Source organism: Talpa occidentalis, unplaced genomic scaffold (genome assembly GCF_014898055.3).
Source record: "Talpa occidentalis isolate TD23 unplaced genomic scaffold, MPIMG_talOcc4v2.1 talOcc4.17, whole genome shotgun sequence".
Taxonomy (NCBI): Eukaryota; Metazoa; Chordata; class Mammalia; order Eulipotyphla; family Talpidae; genus Talpa; species Talpa occidentalis.
The window spans coordinates 58,859,854-58,873,964 of record NW_023601754.1 but is presented as its reverse complement, the minus strand read 5'-3'; the positions used below and the strand labels follow the sequence as shown (position 1 = coordinate 58,873,964).

The window sequence follows — 14,111 nt, the reverse complement described above, 5'->3', positions numbered from 1 at the left end:
GCCTGGGATTCAAAGTGAACGTCGCGATTTCAGGGAACTTTTAGCACAACGTGCTTTGATGTTTATGTCTCACACTCTGCTTTCGTTATAAAGCTGGCAAGAAAACAACAGATGAGGAGCTGGAGGAGATGCTGGAGAGCGGGAACCCCGCCATCTTCACTTCTGGGGTGAGGACCTTGGGCCCACAGGGCACAGCCCAGCGGCGGAGAAAGGGGGCCCTGGTGGGGGAGGTGGGCTGCGGGCTGCAGGGCTGGGACTGGGAGGCTGCACAGTGGGGCTCAGTGCTGAGGGTCTGTTTGTGTCCCCCGCTGTAGATCATCGACTCTCAGATTTCCAGGCAAGCCCTGAGTGAGATCGAGGGCCGGCACAAGGACATCGTGCAGCTAGAGAGCAGCATCAAGGAGCTGCACGACATGTTCATGGACATCGCCATGCTGGTGGAGAGCCAGGTGACTGCAGCCCTGCGGCGCGCGGGTTCTCCCCAGAACGGCCAGAACGGGGAGCTGGTGTCCTCCTGAGGAGGGCAGCGCAGCAACCGGCATTGGCCTGGTGGTTAAGGAATTCCTGTTCTGGGAGAAGATGCACTTTTGCATGCTGACCATGCGGAAAAGCTCCTCCTTGCCCATCCTGTCTGCTACTTTGGCTTCCTTGGGAGCCTGCAATAGCTGTAGTGGGAGTCGCTGCTCTGACTGCCCGGCTCCCTCAGGCCTCCGGAGCTCGCTCTCTCATTACGTAAATTAGAAATAAGGGTTCTTTCTTTCTTTCTTTTTTTTTTTTTAATATTTATTTATTTATTTTATACAACTACTAGGGCACAGGCCAGATGTGTGGGAGGGTGAGAGGATTCACCAGAGACAGAGCAGGGAACAGAACAGGCAGACTGAAGAAATACACTGCTGAGGGGAGCAGTGGGCGAGACAGGAGAGGTCTGCCACGCCATGTGGGACCCTCGCTGGCCGGCCAGGATCGAACCAGTGCTGCAGAAGCTGCGGACAGCTTCACAGCGCAGTGCTCAACCGCCTGCACCACCAGGGGAGGCCTGGAAATAAGGGTTCTTAATGCTAATGCCTTAAAACAGTCTCCTGAGATGAATGCTCTTACAGATGAGATTTTAGCAGAGGCTTAAAATTTTTTTTTCATTTTTGTTCTTCTCTGTTTACCCCCAAATTTTGGTACTTTTTGTTAAGAAACAACAACATGAACAAAATGAAAGTGAAGGTATAGCAAACTCATGCACAGAAAGCCTTGCCCATGCACTTAGCTGCACAGCTTTTGTCCCTGGGTGTCCTCGTTCAGGGACCTCAGTGTCTGTCACCTGCAGTGGTTCCTTGGGGTGCAGTCAGCTGTGCCAGTGTCATGGGCTGTGTCCCTGTTACCATGAAGTTCCAGCTGCTCAGCCCCTAGAAAGGGCTGGAGACTTGCTTCCTGTGCAGAAGGGCCGCAAACCTTGCCGGAGCCCGGGCCCCGCCTGGCTGGCCCTGACGGCTCTGGGCGCAGCTGACTGTCCTCCACCCGCTGGTCTTTGTGGCTGTTCAAGCCCCCCATCCCCACTCTTCCTTTTCTCCCCACTGCCTTGCCGAGGAACTGGCTTGAGGTCCACGTGGTGGTAAGTGCCTTCTGTTTGAACACTGCTGGAAAGCCGCGCGCCACCGTGGAGGGAGGGCTGGGTCTGGGAGGGGCCATAAGTGGACCTGAGTGCAACCACCAACCCCCCTGTCAGGAGTGGTAGCTATGAAAGTGCGGGGCCCTTATCAGGAGACCAGAGAGCTCAGGTAAACCCAGCGTCCCAGCGTCTGTCTCCTTAGAGGCCTGGGCCTCTCAGAGGAGCGACTGTCCCCAGCCTCAGAGACCCAAAGGTCACTCGCCAGGCTGGGCATCTGCCCTAGAGCAGTGGGAAAAAGCAGTTCAGAGGCGATGACCAAGACGGGGCTGGCATCCTGGTGCCACCTGAAGAACACAAACTTCTTTATCTTGGCTCCTCTTGTTCACGCTGAATTAAAAACAAAGCAAAACACCTGTCTGTGTGTGGCATCGAGATGGTGTGTTCTAGGTGTCTGGGTGGCGCCTGTCACAAGAAGCAAGTCCCTGAGTCTCTCATCCTCTCTTGAGGGATGACACCCCAGCCCTGGGAGCCAGGGGAGGGTGTGTGCGAGCGTGGGGGTGTCCTGCTCAGCAGGGCTTCCAGCTGCTCCCCGGGGCACCCATGATGATAGCCAGAGACGCCCCTTCCTTGCCCACCAGACCCCCGGGTGTCTGGCCGGGGGTCACCAGCATGTCTCCTTTGCAGGGGGAGATGTTAGATAACATAGAGCTGAACGTCATGCACACGGTGGACCATGTGGAGAAGGCGCGGGATGAGACCAAGAAAGCCGTGAAGTACCAGGGCCAGGCCCGGAAGGTGAGTCTCCCCTGCTGCCTGCAGAGAGGAGACTGTTCTGTTCTCTGCCTCTCGTGCTTTCTCTCTTCCCTCTCCCTGCGTCTGTCTCTGCTGCCTCCGCCCCTGGCTTCCGGGGAAAGGGAGCCATGATCGACCGTATCGAGAACAACATGGACCAGTCTGTGGGCTTCGTGGAGCGGGCGGTGGCAGACACCAAAAAGGCTGTCAAGTATCAGAGCGAAGCACGGCGGGTGAGCGCCTGCGTCTCAGCGGCTCCTGCTTCTCCCCGGTCGCCCCACCGTGTCCCTGAGCCCGTGCTGCCTCTCTCTGTCCCTGCCTCGTCCAAAACCCCAAGTCCGCCTCTCCCGGACACGAGCTCCCTTCCTCCCAGGCAGGCATGGATCTGGCTCCCGTGTTATGTACCCCAGAACCCACACTCGGGGGTGGCTCTGTAGGATGGGGCATTGAGGGTGTCGCCGTGAGCTGCCCCTGACTCACTCTTTGCTGTCTTCACTCGAGTTCTGAGACCCGATTCCTACTGCCCTTTTTTCTCTACCCGGAACCCCCTTTGTGCTGATCACGATGTAAACATCACCTCCTCTAGGGAGCAGGTACCATTTCTGCTTTATGGATGAAACAGGAGCAGGTCAGCTTACGTAATTGGCTCCAGCCACCCGGGGAGCATAGGAGCAGACCTGCTCTGTGGTCACGCACTCCCGCCGCCCCCCAACCCCCAACCACCCCCCCCACCCACTCCTTGGACTCCGGCTTCTCTCCCCATGCACGGTGGCAGCCAGCTCTTCTGCTTTGTCCACTGTCATTTCCCGACTCTTTCTCGGGCTCTGATCTTGTTCTTCAGTTTCTTTTCTTCCAACTCTGTCTGTTTCTTGTGCAGGGATGGGGGACTGGGAAGTGATTTTACAGGATGAACCCAGGCTGGTCCACAGCATCACTGAGTGGCTCTGACAGGTGGGAATGTGCTTTGGGAAAGAGATGGACAGAATTTTGAAATTAGGACTGTATCAAAGTATCTTTACTCCTTCTTGAAAAGGGGAAGTCAGCCAATTTGTATCTTGGGCCATGGCAGCTGGCCGACCCCATGAGCTCGCCCTTGCCTGCCCCAGTTGCACAACCTCAGTGTGTGCTGATTGAAGCCCTTATGCCAAGAACACTGCGAGAAATACAGCATCGCCTACAGAATGTCTTTATGTGGAAATGCACGCTGCTTGTGTGGATTGATAAAATTCTTTCTGTGTACAGGGCAGAAGGGTTGGTTTTAGATGAATGATGCTTGTTTTGGGTTGTTTGTAATAATATTGGGTTTTTTTTGTTTGTTTCTCTTATTCTTCTCTCCAGAAATTGATAATCATCCTTGTGATAGTAGCTGTGTTGTTGGGCATTTTGGCCTTGGTTATTGGCCTTACCGTTGGGCGGTAATGAGGGTGGCCTGAGAGGCTGCGGCACTGAAATGTAAGTAAATGGAAGGTGCTCGGGGGCCGCTGGGTTGCTCCCCTGGACTCTGGGACTGCGCTTCCCCTCTGTGGCTGTCCTTGGACACATGAACCTTCTAAAGCCTCAGGGGACCTATGCAGTCTTTTGTCTCCTTAACCACCTGTTCTGGGGCGCTGGTCGCACCACACGGGACTTGTCTCCCCGCCTGCTCTGCCCCTGTGCTCTGTTGTGGAGTCTGCTTCTCCCACCTCCTAGCACGCCCACTCCTCGCTCAGCACGCTTGCTTCTGAGTTGGGCGCACTCTGTGTCTTGCATCTGGGCTTTGTCCTCTGAATTCTAACTGGCTTTCTGGTCCTTTTCAATGGAGCTGAAGCTTTGACTTGGAATTTGAGTCTGTAGGGTTTTGTTAGTAGCTGGCTGGTTGGCTCTTGACTCACCTTCCAGCTCATGTTTTTGAGTGTTGAGTTGTGGGAGGCCACATACTAAACACCTTATATACCTTCCCCTATCCTACATCCATGGCCTTGGAGGAAAAGATGGCAGATTTGTCGTGAGCCCCTTTCCATTCTTAACTCCAGGAATTCAGAATGTAAATGAATTTTTTTTTTTTTAAACTGAGATTACTCAGTACACTGTTTTTAGGGGATTTATCCATCATCTAAAGTGCTAAGTTGTTGAGCCGAGCCACTGTTGGGTTGCTTACTGTGGGGAGTTCCGTTTGCTGTTATATCCAGCCCCTGGGTCTGGCATCCCCTCTTCCTGCATGTGAGCTGGGGAGGGTCACGACCTTCCCCAGTGGTGCACCTGTTCTTTCGTCTTCAGATGGTGAAGCTCTTGGAAGCTCAGCGAAATTAAGAGGCTTTCTCAAGCCTGCACAGCTGTAAGGCCACACGCCATGAACCGCCCCTGCCCTGCTCTGTGTTCTCAGTGCTGAGCCTTTCTGCCTTCTAAAGGAAGTAAGGGGCCTCCCTGGTGGCGCTGGGGCTAAAGTCTCAGTGCTGTCAAGCTAGCACCAGCCACTGCAGCAAGAGTTCGATCATCGCCAAGAGTTTGCTTAGCATCATTCCACATCAGTTAGCTTCCCGGTCAGGGAGATGACCCACATGGCGCAGCAGACCTCTCCTGTTTTGCCCCTCAGCAGTGCATCTCAGTAGATTTGCCTGTTCTGCTCCCCACTTTTTCTGTGGTGAATCCTCTCACCCCCCTGCACCTCTGGCCTGCACCCCAGTTCTTGCATGCATAAATAAATAAAAATAATTCTTTAAAAAAAAATAAAGTAAGTGGGGAGGGGGGTGTAGAGCAGATTCAGGTACTAGAATGCATCTGAAACTTGTACTGGAAGGGTACTGGAAGGGTGCTGGTGTGCACCCTGCAGAGAACAGGTGTTTCCAGACAGTGATTACCAATCCCCAAACCCCCCACCCCCCAAATACTCGCAAGCCCTCCACGTGTGTGTGACAGCCCGTGTGAAGGATTCTAAAAGGACCAGAGGTTTTTTCCATTCTCCCCGTCATAATAGAGTACAGTGGAGCACAGGATTTAATTCCAGGTCTTGTCTTGCCTGTGTCTGTTGGGTGTCTCAAGTGTAGCGCTGACTTTTCTGTTCTTCCTTTTGCAATTAGTGCTGCTCTTTCCTCTCCACCTTCTAGGCTTGTGGCTGAGTCTTAGTTTTGTTTCACACCCATGTCCTGTGCACTGATCCGCCTCTCCTTCCCCTGCCTCTCTTAGAGCCTGATTTTACTCCAGCCTGGCGTTGGAGGCCTCCCTTGTCTTCATATGGAAATGGAGTCTGAATGGCCTTCCTGAGTCAGGGGGACCCACACACGGGTTTCCTTGTCACCACCCTGGGACCTGACCCCGCAGACAATGCCCTGGAGGAATCTGATGTGCCTGATGCCCACCCCGGCCTCGATGAAGCGACCCTTGCCCCCGTGCCCTGTGCCCTGTCGGGGTTGCTGTGCACCCAGCAGGCCTGTGGGAGGCCTTCCCAAGGCGCTTTTCTACCTCATGGAGAATCTTCTCCCGGAAATCGCAGTGTGTTTTTAGGGACTGTCTTTCACAAAGCAAAGGGATTCTTCCAAGGCTCGCAGCCCAGCGTCCCCTGGCGCGGCCCGGCCCTCACCGTGTGTTGTCCCCAGTCCTGAAATGCGCCGGCAGGTGGCGCGTCGGCCTTAGGAGCTGCCCCACTGGAAATTCAGCCTCAAGCGATGGTCCGCCTGTGACCATCTTCCTTCTTGTGTTCTCTCATGTTACTCACGGGGCTCCAGGGTGGCGCGGCCCTTCGGGGTGACCGCGGGTCAGGGTTGAGGGTCTGGTGTTTCTTTCCAGGGGTGCGTCTTAGAAACTGGCTGTTCACTGTGAGTGATGCTTCCTGAAGCCGTTGCCTGGAGACCGCAGTTAACCAGACCAGGGACAGGGTGCTTGAGTCTCAGGCTCTGAAAACATCAGACTGGTGCCAGTGTTTTGTCACTCATTTCACATATTCCAAGTGTATTTTCGTGATCATGTGTTTGAGATGTGTGTACATGGATGCCCGGGTCTCTCGGGAAGTGGGAACACAGTGCAGGATATTATAACCTCAGCGCACACACACAAACACAAACTCCTAGAACTAGGCTACAAATTAGGTTAGAGACATTTGCTTGCCTGCAAGTGAGTCCTGGTGGAAACACCATTTTTCCACATCCTTGAGAACGTGCATTTCCTGGATGAGTGCTGGGGAATCAGATCTTCGGGGTGAGGACCAAGCTGATCCCGCTTAGAGTTTCTGCTTAGCAGACGGACGCCGTGAGACATTTTGACACCTCTCCCCTCCTGCTGCCGAGGCTCGACTTGTCTCGAGATCACCCTACGGGGATTCCGCTTCCTTCACGTGCTCCTGGGAGGGCCTGTCCCCAGGGCCGAGCTCACAGGGCTACCAGGGACTGCAGCGTAGTGCTTCCTGCTGCCGGGCGAATAAGCCGGATGGTTCTTTATCTGGAGGAAGCAACAGCCGGGGAAGTCTCAAGTGTAGTGACCGCTGACCCAGGGATGACCCTCTTTGCTTCCCTGGGGGTCTCTGCTAGCCTCCCTGGTTGCTGTTTCAGCTTCCACTTGAATGCTTTCCAGGGCAGGGGGAGGCCCCTCATCCATCTCTGCCATGGCTTTCCTGCAAAAGGCACTTACTCCCAGTCTTCGCCCAGTGCTGACGGAGCAGCGGGCGCCCTCCCCGCGGCTGTGACGTCGGCAGTGGGCTGGCTCAGCTGCAAGGGCTGGCGGGCGGTAACCGCAGGCTGCTGCTCTTCTGAGCTGGGGCCTGGGGCTTATAGCTTGGGACACAAGTGAAGGGGTTGTCATTGTATTTTTTTAATGTAAACTTGATTATTTTATTGCTAATTTAACAATAAATGACTTTATATTGATTGTGAAACAGTGCTGCCTGTTTCCCTGCCCACACTCTGTGATGGGCATCACCACGCACGGTTTGGGTTCAGGGTTTGGAAAGGAGCCAGATTTTGTCTAGCCCTGTGCTGGAGCAACTTCTGATTTTTGGAAAATGGTTCAATGCATAGTGACTGTGTGACTGTATCTGGGTTGTGGATTTCAGATGCTCGCTGCAAAAGAATTTGGTTCATTCGCTCAGAGTATCTGGCTCTGAACATAGAATGTTCTCCAGGACAGCTGTTGATCTGTTTTGCATCTCTGGGTTAGCGAAGCCAGATCCATCTCCCTCCTCCTCCTCACCCTCTCCCGTGCCCAGGTCCTCTTGTCTCCCTTCTTTGGAAACCTGTCAGCACGGTGGTGACGTTCTCATGTGCTTTTTCTCTCCTTGCCTCAATGAGCAGAAGAAGATCATGATCTTGATCTGCTGCATTGTCCTTGCAGTCATATTAGCCTCTACCATTGCGGGCATCTTTGCCTGAAAAAGGTGAGCCGTCCAGGGCGTGCGTGGAAACCCTAGCCTGGGTGGGATTAGGCTGGAGCAACTAAAGGAGAGATATTTCATAGAGAGGATGAGGAGTTGGTAGCAGGTAGATGGGGGGGGGGGGGTGTGCTGTGTCCTGGAACCTGGTGTCAGGATGCAGTGTACGACGAGGACTTCCCACAGTGGAACTGGACTTGGCATCTAGGACTGGCCCAGGAGCATCAGCTCTGGTATTAGCAGCAGTCTGAACTCGGGGAGCTTATACGGTAAATCCAAAGTAAATGAATTCCCTTCCTTCAAGGTCAGGGTAGATTAGCACAGCCTTGTGAGGCCCGCCTTAACCTTGCGGGAGACACTTGATGACCCTGACCTTGAACATCCTGCTGTATGGGAGACACTTGCTGATCCTGACCTTGAACATCATGCTGTATAATCTATGATTTTTTCCCTTCATTTTTCTGTTATTTCCTTCAGCCTCCACAGGTGGGCCTTCCGCGGGCATTATTATCCTCCTACCAACTCTGTGGGGCCACCACTCTTCACTGTAGAGTCAACACCTACCTCTCTCTCCATTATGAAACCTCAGTGTCAACCATCACTAGTAGAAGTCATGCGGGATTGGGTGGAGGGTGGGGGGGTGAAGGAACAGGGAGTGCAGCAATGTGGAGCCGGAAGGTGGCTTAAAGGGACTACAGAGCAGAGAAGCCTGCAGGTACCCATTGGGAAAAGAAACCTGGGCCTGTACTAGGTTGTGGCTGTGAAGATGCAGGTGTCCCAGCACACCCACGGTCTCAGGACCTGCTCCAGGTTGCTCAAGATCAGGGTACTTGTTACTTCTGCTCTCCTGGGTCTCTCCTTTGGTCTGCCCTACATATGCTTCCTTCCTCGGGGTCTAAGTGAAGCTGTCCTGCTACTGCCATGCCCGTGCTCACCACAGTACCTGGGCACTGAGATGTGGCGGTGGCTCCCCCACTTACAGATGCACAAGCACCTGCTGACTCAATTACCTGTGATTTAGCTCTGTTTCTGCTCACGAGTGAGCACAATCACCCATGGATTGGACTTGGATTTGACTCTTAAGCCTTTAAACCATCACCAGGCAATAGTTTGGCGGCATCTGACATGGTGTAAAAATGCCCGGGAATGGGCTGACGCACTTATGCAGAAATACAACAGGAGCCTCCGTTAGCACAGCGTAGGCTTCCAAGTCCTCTCCGTGGGCAGTGCTGGTGGAGTCCTGGCAACAGCCTCTGCTGTGTGACAAGAGTCTCCATGGGTTGTGGTCCAGTACTGAACATGAACCCAGAAGGAACAGGTTCGTATAGTGACTGAACTCCCAGCCGCCGCCACCATGTTTCATGAAGCATCACAAGGAAGAGATGATGTTAGAGCAGAAGGGTGAAGCGAGGCCATCGACGCGCGTCCCTTCTCACCCGACTCACGCCGCCGGCCTGGACCGGCTCCTTGGCCAAGTGTGTTCAACAAGCAGCTCCAGACACCGCCAACTGGAGGTGCAGATGTGTGCAAACAGTTTGGAGACGAGTGACAAGAGGGTCACTATAAATACTTTAAAAAAAAAAAACCCACAGCATCTAATTCTTAAGGCCCAAATGACTGCATCAGATAAATTTGTACTTTTGGAGGAAAATTACTTCCTTTGCCACAGATCTTTTTCAAAAAGGATAAAGCACTGACATTTTATAGTCAGCGTGCAGTTTCCTGTCCACTCTCAAAAGCAAATAGTTCAGTATTTACATCAATTTCTATTTCCTTTAAATTGAGCAGGGGATAGAAAACTGCTGCTTACGGCTAGCTCAGAAACTCCTCCACCCAGGAGCTGGAGCCAAGCAGGGGAGTCCTGGGCCCCTCATCCATCGAGTGACAGTGGCCTACGACCTGCACGACAGAGGTAGAGCCACCCTCTCCCGCGGAGAATCTCAGGCCTAGGAAAGGCCACACAATTTCGATTTTTGGTTTTATCAGTTCCTTTCGCTACAAGGCAAGGGTATGTTCCTTGCTACGTTGTCCATCACCCCCCCTTCCCGGACTGAGGCAAGTGGTTACTGGGCACAAATACCTGTCGAATCAACCCGTGGACTATTTTTTCCTTTGCTTCCCCCAAAACGTGTAATTTGTATTGGCAACTAGCAAAACGTCTTAGGAACTAGCTGCTGAGGTGTGAACATATAAAAGGTAATACAGGTAAGTCCCAGACCAGAGATGCAGACATCTGCTTCCTCCCTGAGGAGTGTGTAGCCAAGGAGGGGAGCCCAACCCCCCGACAGCCCATCAGGCCTATTTCTCAATCATTTTTAATCAAGATTCACCAACGAGAAGTTAAATCCTGAGGTGACGCTCAAACTTTAATATAAATATATCGCACTTTAAGAAGATACCAGCTTCACAGATCTCCTTCACATGCCACCAGGGTTAGCCGCAGGCTAAGGGTAGTGTTCAGATCCCTCCTCAGCCCGTGCACACATCTCACGCCCTCACTACACACGCTCAGGCAGGTAGAACTTGCCCCAGTACCGCCCCTTCTGAGTCAGGTCGTAGGGGCTCAGCACCTTCCGTATCCCCAGCATGTTGGCACTGGCGATGCGCTCGAAGGTCCAGGGGTTCTGGTTGTTCCGCTCCCGTTCCTCTTGATCTTTTCGCATCTTCTCCAGGGTCTCGCGACTCACAGCCTTGGCCTGGAAGGGCAGCTTGTGCGCCACCTGGTTCAGGAAGCCTTGCACCTCTTTGAATTCACAGCGCCCGCCCAGCTCCACAATGAGGCGGCCGGCCTTGACGGGGGTCACGTAGTGATCAATGGCGCCTTTGCCACCCCCCATGCGCTGCCCCACGCCCTTGCGCGTGATGGGCTTGAAAGGGGCCGGTACTCGCCACAGGGCAAACATGCTCTTGGGGTCCATGGAGCGGTTGATTGTCAGGCGCATCATTTCAAAATGGCCCCAGTGGAGGTAACCGCCACCCAACGCCTAGAAGTAAATGGAAGAATTAGAAACACATGGGACTTAGACATCTTTTATGGGAACAGTGGCTTGAATGATGCATGTGAATATAAAAATTGAGGTTCTAGGAAGTACCATTGTGGGAAAGTCTAAGGTACAGTACAGTAGTAAGAACAAGATGGACCTGCTTCAGAGGGTGGCCAGGGAAGGTCTCTTTGAGGAGGTGACATTTAAAGCTGAGACTAAAATAGTAACAACTAGCCAAGGGAAAACCAGCAGCGAAGGTGAGTCTGAGCAAACGCAATGTGGCTGGAGCAGAGTAAGGGACGGGGAGTTGGCGGAGGTTCTAACAGGCGGGCGGTGGCTGATCATGCATGTCACCACTTGAGGACATTCTAGTCCGCACCTGTGTAGTCACTGAGGAAAAGTGTCCCACATCCTACATCCTGGCTACACTATTACCAGAGACTTGAGAAAATCCTGTGGTCTAATTATAGGGTAAATTAGGTGGCCTCTTCCTTCTGCTTTTACATGTTCACTCTGCATGAAGCGATACATAACTCCAATGTTTACCGGGTACTACACATCTGTTTAAAGAGAAACTGGTGACAGTTCTAATAAAACCTGTGGCAGAAGAGACTAGAACTAACTAGATTAGCGTTTGCTTAATCCCTGCCTTCCATTCTGTAACGTGAACTCACCAAGATTGCAAAGTTGCCTTCTGTGAACTCAGTAGCTTCAGTTGAAGGTCCCCGTATGTCCCTCAAGTTTTTGTGTTCTCGTCTTACTTTTGGCACAAGCGGTACTCTTTCCACAAATCTAAGCTTGGGCCTCTCAGGAATGGAAACATCTACAAGGGACAGAGACAACCAAGATTAAGTAAAACTACACAGCTCAGAGATTCATTTCCTTCAAGATTTACAGCTAACAGGTGAAAATTTTAAAAAGTCAGGTCAAAGTTACCACTGGGCAGTAATCCCAAAAGTATATTAGATTTCCTTTGTAGGGGCTCTTGTTGACATTAGTCTTTTGGCAATGACAAATGATTAATACAAAGGTTTTTGAACCCCTGAAGATACCAAAGTTTTAATCTTTAAACCAAAATGTATTTATTAAATGCCCACTTTGGGCCCAACACTATAGAAGGGACTGTTGGGAAGGTAGAGAGATATGAGACTGTCAGAGTAACATCAGCTAACTTTAGGTAATACTTATTAAACACACATGTCAAAGGCCCAAATAAAAAATACACAGCTAGGGGAATTATCACAATGTGAACTCATAAACACACCCACATAATTATCAAGAAGCAGGATGATAGGCAGGTAGTTTAATCTCCATTTTATAGAGGCACTTGAGGTTGAGAGACATTTTAAAACTTGGCTTAGGTCATCCAGTTTAAAAAAAAAAAAGCAGTTAAAACAGTACAGCACTTTTTTTTTTAAAACTACTCTTTTCCATTACTAATGGGGTTAGCGAATGGAATACTATATCCGACGCAAACATAGCCAGTTTCTTTGCTTTACCACGATATTGCTGAGAAACTTAAAACCTAGGGCTCTCTTTTTAACCATATGCGGGGGCTTCTCATGGAAGTCCAGGCCCTTTTCATTTTTGTTCATACTTCCAATATATTAAATGGTAAACTGGGCTCAGGACACTGGCTTACCTGAGATGTTTACACTTAACAAAATAAAGCTTTTCACATAATATCGTGAAATGACTGCCGAGCTGTAACCCTATTTGGAAAGAACCTCAAAGGCCAAAACCTGAGGCCAGTTAGCCTTGGCTGAGGGTGGAACCCGGGGCGCACACCAGTGGGAGGCCGTGGGCGAGCCAGGCCCTCACACATCTGCTCTGCAAAAGCAGGAACCTCGTTTGGTCCCTGCTGGCCACTGTGGGGGACAAGGCTTGGCCTGCAGTTGGCAGAGAGTGACGGCCTGGGAAGCACGGGGCGCTCCTGCATCTTCGCCGCCCCTCTGCGGGATTCCACTGGAGAAGAGACGGACACACGCAGACGACAGGCAAGCGCTCACCCTCGAAAGTTGGCACCGGGAGCAGCGTCTTGAGGCCGGCACGGGCGGGCGGCGCGGCCCAGGCACCTGCAATACCAAGCCAGTTACCCCAAGCCGGGTTACCCCCCAGGCCGGGGGCATCCGCCCGCGGGGGGCGGCGGGGAGTCCACTCACCGGGCGCAAACGCCCTGCCCCCCGCCCCCCTAGGGACCAGCCAGGGTTCTCGGGCGCCGCCCCCACGCGCTGGAGCCCTAAGCGCCGCCCGCAAGCAGCCGCCGCCCGCGGAGTCTGAGCCTGCGAGGCCCGGGGTGGGGGCGCCGGGGTACGGGGGGCCAGTCCTGGGGACGCTGACCTGCCAGGGGCGCCCGCAGGGGGCTGGCGCGACTCAGCAGCCGCCACATGGCCCCGCGCGCCGCGCCGCGCGGGTGGGGAAGCCTCGCCGGAAGCGGCCCGGCCTCGGACAGCCGCGCCGGAAGCGGCCCGGGCGCTGGTCCTCCCGGGCAGAGTCCGGCGGAAGCGGAAGGAACCGCGCCTCGGGGCTGGGGTTCCGGAGCGGCGTGGGACGCCATGTTGGCCCCGTGGGGCCCCCCTTCCCTTGTGAATCCCCACAGAGGCGGCCCCGAGGGGAGTTTTCTGCTCAGGCTACCATGCTGAGAAAGCTGGATTTCACCTTCAAAGCATTCTCATGCCTTTTCTCTGGGGCGCCCTCCAGAGACATTAGGAAAGTGGGAATGAATTGTCATTGCTTTGACCTTTGCTGGGCGTGTGCAATGTCTGCTTGGCGGTGTGCCCCCCTGACAAATCCATGGGAGATTGTAAAGGCAGGAGGACACGGAGCAGGATCTCTATGACCCGAGCAGACGAGGTAAAGGAGGAGAGAGTCCTGGAGCCCTTGGTGGCTTTTGCAGGCTTTTACTGGGATTTACCAGGTACACAGCAGGCAGGGGTGCTGGGGGGCCGGGAGGCTGGCAGGCCGCCCAGCGCCCAAGAAGTCTTCACTCTGGGCTCTCCAGCCTTCTCTCGTGGCCTTTTCTGCTCCTTTTGCTCTTTCGAGCTCTTCCTCTTTCTGCTTTACTGGGGTCCCCGTGATGCCGCCCTTATAAGCCCAGTCTTAGCCCAGGTGAATCCCATCTACCTATGCCCACACCCTACTCCAGGTGTCCGCCATCAGGTATGCATTTGGGACCACAGGAATCCATTACTCCTAATGGCGGGAGGGCAGAAAAGCCTGATACTTTTTACCTTACCCTGCAGAGATGTTAAGTCATTACTACCAGTTTGCACATTCCATTCAGAGGGTGAAAGGCTTGAGTTTTCTCCAGAGTCACGTAGCAGATAAACAGTAGAATCAGAATTTGAGCAGTGTTTGTGATGCCAGAGAGCGAATGGACAATAAAATGCTACATTTG

At 53.1% G+C, this 14,111-nt stretch overlaps 2 protein-coding genes across 3 annotated transcripts in view; one reads left to right on the top strand and one right to left on the bottom strand.

Annotated features, from left to right (window-relative positions):
• The window catches only part of STX3 (syntaxin 3), a 33,178-nt gene extending 25,823 nt beyond the window's left edge, over window positions 1-7,355 (top strand). The window contains exons 7-11 of one of the 2 annotated variants that reach the window (XM_037517849.2): window positions 94-167; window positions 315-449; window positions 2,288-2,398; window positions 3,734-3,847; window positions 5,558-7,355. In XM_037517849.2, coding sequence (XP_037373746.1) covers window positions 94-167; window positions 315-449; window positions 2,288-2,398; window positions 3,734-3,814 — 401 coding nt within the window. In that variant the 3' untranslated portion in view covers window positions 3,815-3,847; window positions 5,558-7,355. The remainder of the gene's footprint in view (window positions 1-93; window positions 168-314; window positions 450-2,287; window positions 2,399-3,733; window positions 3,848-5,557) is intronic. The other variant, XM_037517848.1, reaches the window with a different exon arrangement.
• Window positions 7,356-10,044: 2,689 nt separating this feature from the next.
• On the bottom strand, window positions 10,045-13,103 carry MRPL16 (mitochondrial ribosomal protein L16). Its single transcript, XM_054697503.1, has 4 exons — window positions 13,055-13,103; window positions 12,724-12,789; window positions 11,389-11,537; window positions 10,045-10,714 (listed from the first exon to the last, which is right to left on the bottom strand). The coding sequence occupies exons 1-4, from the start codon at window positions 13,101-13,103 to the stop codon at window positions 10,229-10,231; spliced, it is 750 nt and encodes a 249-aa protein (XP_054553478.1). The 3' UTR covers window positions 10,045-10,228.
• Window positions 13,104-14,111: the final 1,008 nt, after the last annotated feature.

Bases quoted from the DNA above. Each gene is read 5' to 3' on its own strand.
- MRPL16 (XM_054697503.1), bottom strand. From the start codon at position 13,103: ATGTGGCGGCTGCTGAGTCGCGCCAGCCCCCTGCGGGCGCCCCTGGCA. The intron at 12,790-13,054 runs GTCAGCGTCCCC...TTGGTATTGCAG, and splicing joins CCTGCGGGCGCCCCTGGCAG to GTGCCTGGGCCGCGCCGCCC. The intron at 11,538-12,723 runs GTGAGCGCTTGC...TGTCCCTTGTAG, and splicing joins CCCGGTGCCAACTTTCGAGG to ATGTTTCCATTCCTGAGAGG.